The sequence below is a fragment of the Pterocles gutturalis genome, unplaced genomic scaffold (assembly GCF_000699245.1).
Source record: "Pterocles gutturalis isolate BGI_N339 unplaced genomic scaffold, ASM69924v1 scaffold8684, whole genome shotgun sequence".
NCBI classification, from domain to species: domain Eukaryota; kingdom Metazoa; phylum Chordata; class Aves; order Pterocliformes; family Pteroclidae; genus Pterocles; species Pterocles gutturalis.
In genome coordinates this window covers 1-4742 of record NW_010128129.1, presented here as the reverse complement: position 1 = coordinate 4742, position 4742 = coordinate 1, and the positions used below count along the sequence as shown (strand labels likewise).

The window sequence follows — 4742 nt, the reverse complement described above, 5'->3', positions numbered from 1 at the left end:
GCCTTTTCAAATTAAATTTCCAGTTAAAAACAAGCATTATCGATTTCAAGAAAAAAATTTAGATCTATCTTTCTGTAGAATATCTTTTTACAATAAATTTACCATTTGAAAAACAATGACTATGGTATCCAATGATTTGTGGTAGCTGCTATTAAAGCGCTGATAAATAGATAAATGACTACCAAACTTCATTGCTTCTTACATAGTAAATACCTCTGAATGCCAACTTTTACCACAGAGCTGTTATTAGTGATGTTGACAGTTCATGCACCCACTTTAAAACTGACTTGGTCTTAACAAATTTTTCAGCCTCATGTGCAAAACACTTGCATTCTAATAAAAATATAAAGTCTGAAATTATATCAGATCTAGCAATCCCTTCCTCAAGTTATACCACTTAGTTGATATGTAATACAAGTTTAGCAATGCTTTTTATTTGTAGTTAACCATTAAATGGCATACTACTGTATGCTGTGGACTCTTGTTTGCATATTTCATTATTTTCACTGCACTCTTTAATGCATAAATATATTTGGAAACGTTCAAAATTACACATCAGTTTCCACAGAATTTGAATTTACACAGTTTTTCTTCTCTGACTCACTGCTATTCCCCGCATCCTGACTTTTTTTCTCCTTTACACAAAGAGATTCTTTAACTCCTTCTTCCATCTCCAAATATTCTGATTTATCCTCTGTGGATGAAGATGATGAGCTTCTAAATTTCTTCAGTAAATTTGTTGGGAGGTAAGGGCAACTGACTGCATTTTGCATCAGCTGCGTTTGTTCTTCATTCTCAGTTTCTCTATGGTAGAAATAGTTAAAATTGGAGACAATCACTGGCACTGGTAAAGCAATGGTTAACACTCCTGCAATGGCACACAGGGACCCAACTATTTTCCCACCCACAGTTATGGGTTTCATATCCCCATAACCAACTGTAGTCATGGTCACTACAGCCCACCAAAAGGCATCTGGGATGCTTTGAAAATGGGTGGCAGGCTCGTCAGCTTCTGCGAAGTAAACAGCACTGGAAAACAAAATGACTCCAATAAAAAGAAAAAAGATGAGGAGGCCGAGTTCCCTCATGCTGGCCCTGAGTGTATGACCCAGGATCTGCAAACCCTTGGAGTGCCTGGAGAGCTTGAAGATGCGAAACACCCTGACCAGCCGGATGATCCTCAGGATGGCAAAAGACATGGCCTGCTGCCCGTTACTGCCCTGCTCCTGCGCCAAGTCAGTGCCCAGAGTGATGAAGTAAGGCAAGATGGAGACAATGTCTATGATGTTCATGATGTTCTTGAAGAAGTGTGCTTTGCTTGGACATGCAAAGCAGCGCACTGTAAACTCAAAGGAGAACCAAATGATGCATACTGTCTCTACAATGAAAAAAGGGTCATTGAAGATGGTGTGCTCCCCAGCATCCAGGTGAAGTGACTCATTGGAAAGCCCCTTCCCTAAGCTCAGGGACATTACAAATTCTTTGTCATCTCTGAACTCTGGCAGAGTCTCCAGACAAAAGATGACGATGGAGATCAAGATGACCAAGACAGAGACAATGGCAATGCCTCTGGCTGGACTGGAGCTCTCTGGGTACTCAAACAGCAGCCAAACCTGCCTCTTAAACTCATTCTCCGGCAAAGCTTTGTCCTCTTCCTCTTTGACAAACCCTTCGTCCTCCCTAAACTTGAGCATGGCCTCGTCCCCAAGCTGGTAGAATTTCACCTCCTCAGTGAAGATGTCAAAGGGTACATTGACCGGCCTCTTCAGCCGACCACCGCTCTGGTAGTAGTACAGGATGGCATCAAAGCTGGGCCGGTTCCTATCAAAGAAGTATTCATTCCTGAGAGGGTCAAAGTATCTGCCTCGCTTAGCTGGATCACCCAACAGCGTCTCCGGGAACTGAGCTAACGTCTTCAGTTGAGTCTCAAACCGCAGTCCTGACACGTTGATTACCACACGCTCACAACACTCGTACTCACTGTAGCGAACAGAGCTGTAACCCCCAGCGCCTCCACCGTCATCAGGTGGCTGGTCCGAGTATGAAAACTCATCCTCCCCATAGTCATCACTGTAGTAGAGCTTTCCTTCTTCCTCATCGTCTTCATCCTCGTCTTCATCCTCCTCTTCCTCCCCACTCAAGTCCTTCAGTATTCTCTCTTCAGAGCCACTGAGAGGCAGCAGCTCCGAGCAGGGGAAGGAGGCCCCACACTCCCTGCTGCCCAGGTGGTGGCTCCTCTTTTTCCCTTTCTTCCTCCTCTTACCGCTCTGGCGGTGGGGCACGCCGCTGCGCGACGCATTCCCACCATGAGAGGAGGATGCACCTCGGCTCTGTTCCTGATGGTAGTGGTGATAGGGCCCACCTCCACCTGCTGCCCCACCTTCTACTGCCGCTGTTGCCGCTGCCACAGCCGCAGCGGCCGCGGCTCTGGATTGTGCCAGCCGCTCTCGCTCGCGGGCCCGAGCTTGGACCGCGTATCCGTAGGGCATGTGGCTGTTGCACCCAGAGCTGTCTGCACTCACCATTGCAACCTCCATTTTGCAAATTTTTTTTTAATTGCTTAATGCAAAACGGTTTTGTTTTGTTTCCAGTGTAACTAAGTTTCACTACAGAAAGTTCAAAGCCATTTGCATTTGGAGGACTGGCCCCCGGACACCGAGCAGGACAACATAGTTGTAACACTGAATCTATGTTTAGGAAAGCCACAGATCTGCATTTTTGTATTGTCTGGAATGTTTGACACAAACTACTGTTTTGCTAATAAGAAAAGATGAAACTCTCAGATGGAACCAGGGAACAGCTGAGGCCTTGCTCTTTCATCCACCAAGCCCTTTATTTCCATTTCTCTTCCGTGGCTATCACAGATCTGATCAGAATCATGACTACCTTGCAGGCTCCAAAGTCTGCATTCGTGAAGAAAAAAAGATGCAAATCAAAGGGTACCTGCTCTCCACAGATGGTTTTAGTTCATCATTGCAACCAAACGCAAATAGTCTCTTTCCTCATAATTTGTTGCTGGTATTGCTTTGGCCTAGCAGTCCTATTGTCCAATATCATTTCTTGGGGAGTTGAAGTTAATTCCAGACATCACTTTATTTACACAGTGAGGAGGTCTTTGCAAATCCTTTCTTCAGCCTGTCAACAATGTCTCAAACCTGGAGGCAGCACCCAAGGCGTCAGCAGCAGCAGTAAGGGGAGGAGGAGGAGGAGGAGGAGGAGGAGATGAAGACTGAGAAACTGGCTCTGAGGTCCCCATAGGACATAAGGGAGTGGATGGGTCACCCTTTGGTTATGGTCATGCAGAAGAAGCACTTAACCTGAGGCACATGCACAAACACACAAAAATAAACAAAACAAAAAGGGAAAAGATTGGATTGTTTTCCTAAAAGGTCACACTGATCAAATGAAACCATGTCATCTATTACCACGGTATTCAAATCTTCCCCTGCCCACACTATTCACACTTCTACATTACACACACACCCACATCACATGCACAGAGATTTTGAACGACTCTGTGGGTAAGGATGTGGGTGGGTATGTCACATATACATAGACACAGATACAAAATCCCCACCCATATAAGCACTTGCATCCATACACAAACAAATGCATGCTTCTGAAACACCAACACATATAAACACTAATAGAAATACTGCAATACACAGTGCATTCCGAGCTTTGAGTACATATGTAATAGATACACACCTACGTATATCTACATGAAATATTAAAGAATAAATACCTACACAAAGAGCTTTTGTTATATTTGTAGAAACACATAAGAGGCAAGAATGTTACATTTTCATCTATAACTGAATTGTGTTTCAGCCATAATATCTCACTGAATTTAATCAGGAAACAGGCACATATAATGTTCCCTCCAGTGAAAATACTGTGATACGGTATGTCCGGAAAACACAACTGCAGGTGCACTGAAGCAACATCTACATGCAAGCACACACACACACACAAAATACACACACACCCCTCTGAAACAGAACCCTCATTTATAGCTGCATCTATTAATACACAATAGAAGGTGACTATGAACTATTAAACGACGCCGTTTTTAAAATCGTACCTACGTATCATGCAGAAAAAGGTCTTAACAACGCTGTTATACTCACTGTTCCTAGGCAGAGAAATAGCAATGCTGTTCCTGCTAGTGTAAGGATCGGGTGACAGCAGTCCTGAGGAGGAGGCTGTGCCAGCTGATCTACATTTGCAGGTGTGTATGGTCAGTCGGCACCACAGGTTGACGAGTTATTTTTCTCCCTTCTTTCCGGGTGCAACAAGAGCGCGAAGAGCGAGCCAGAGAGCAGCGTAAGCCGGGGGCACTCTGCACAGCCACCGCCACAGCTTCTCACCCAGGCGTTTGCAAAAAGGCAACAAGCAAGAGTCTTGTTCCAAAACGGGAAAAAAAAAAATAAAAAATAAAAATGAAGGCGGTGTGTTTGTGAGACGGAATGAATGGATAAGCGCGAACAGTAGTCTTTCCAAGCCCAGCTTTTGCGGTAGATTTGCAAATAAATCAGCGTTAAATAATTCCGTGTACCGAGCCCGTTTCCACTGATGGGAGGACGGCTGTCGCTTCTTGCAGTTTCTCCCCCCGACACGTCCAGCCGGCAGCGGCTCAGCTTTTTGTTTTGCCCGTTTTTGGTAATTGTCAAAAAAAAAAAAAAAAAAAATCCCAAAACAACAAAAACCCACAAATAATAATAATAAAAAAAAAACCAACA

General features: G+C 44.3%; 1 protein-coding gene across 1 annotated transcript in view; it reads right to left on the bottom strand.

Moving 5' to 3' along the window:
* Nucleotides 1-3313, bottom strand: part of KCNA4 (potassium voltage-gated channel, shaker-related subfamily, member 4) — a 4702-nt gene extending 1389 nt beyond the window's left edge. Inside the window, exon 1 of the mRNA XM_010079502.1 lies at nucleotides 1-3313. This exon is cut by the window's left edge and continues 1389 nt beyond it. Coding sequence (XP_010077804.1) covers nucleotides 549-2537 — 1989 coding nt within the window. The 5' untranslated portion in view covers nucleotides 2538-3313 and the 3' untranslated portion in view covers nucleotides 1-548.
* Between the last annotated feature and the right edge of the window lie 1429 nt (nucleotides 3314-4742).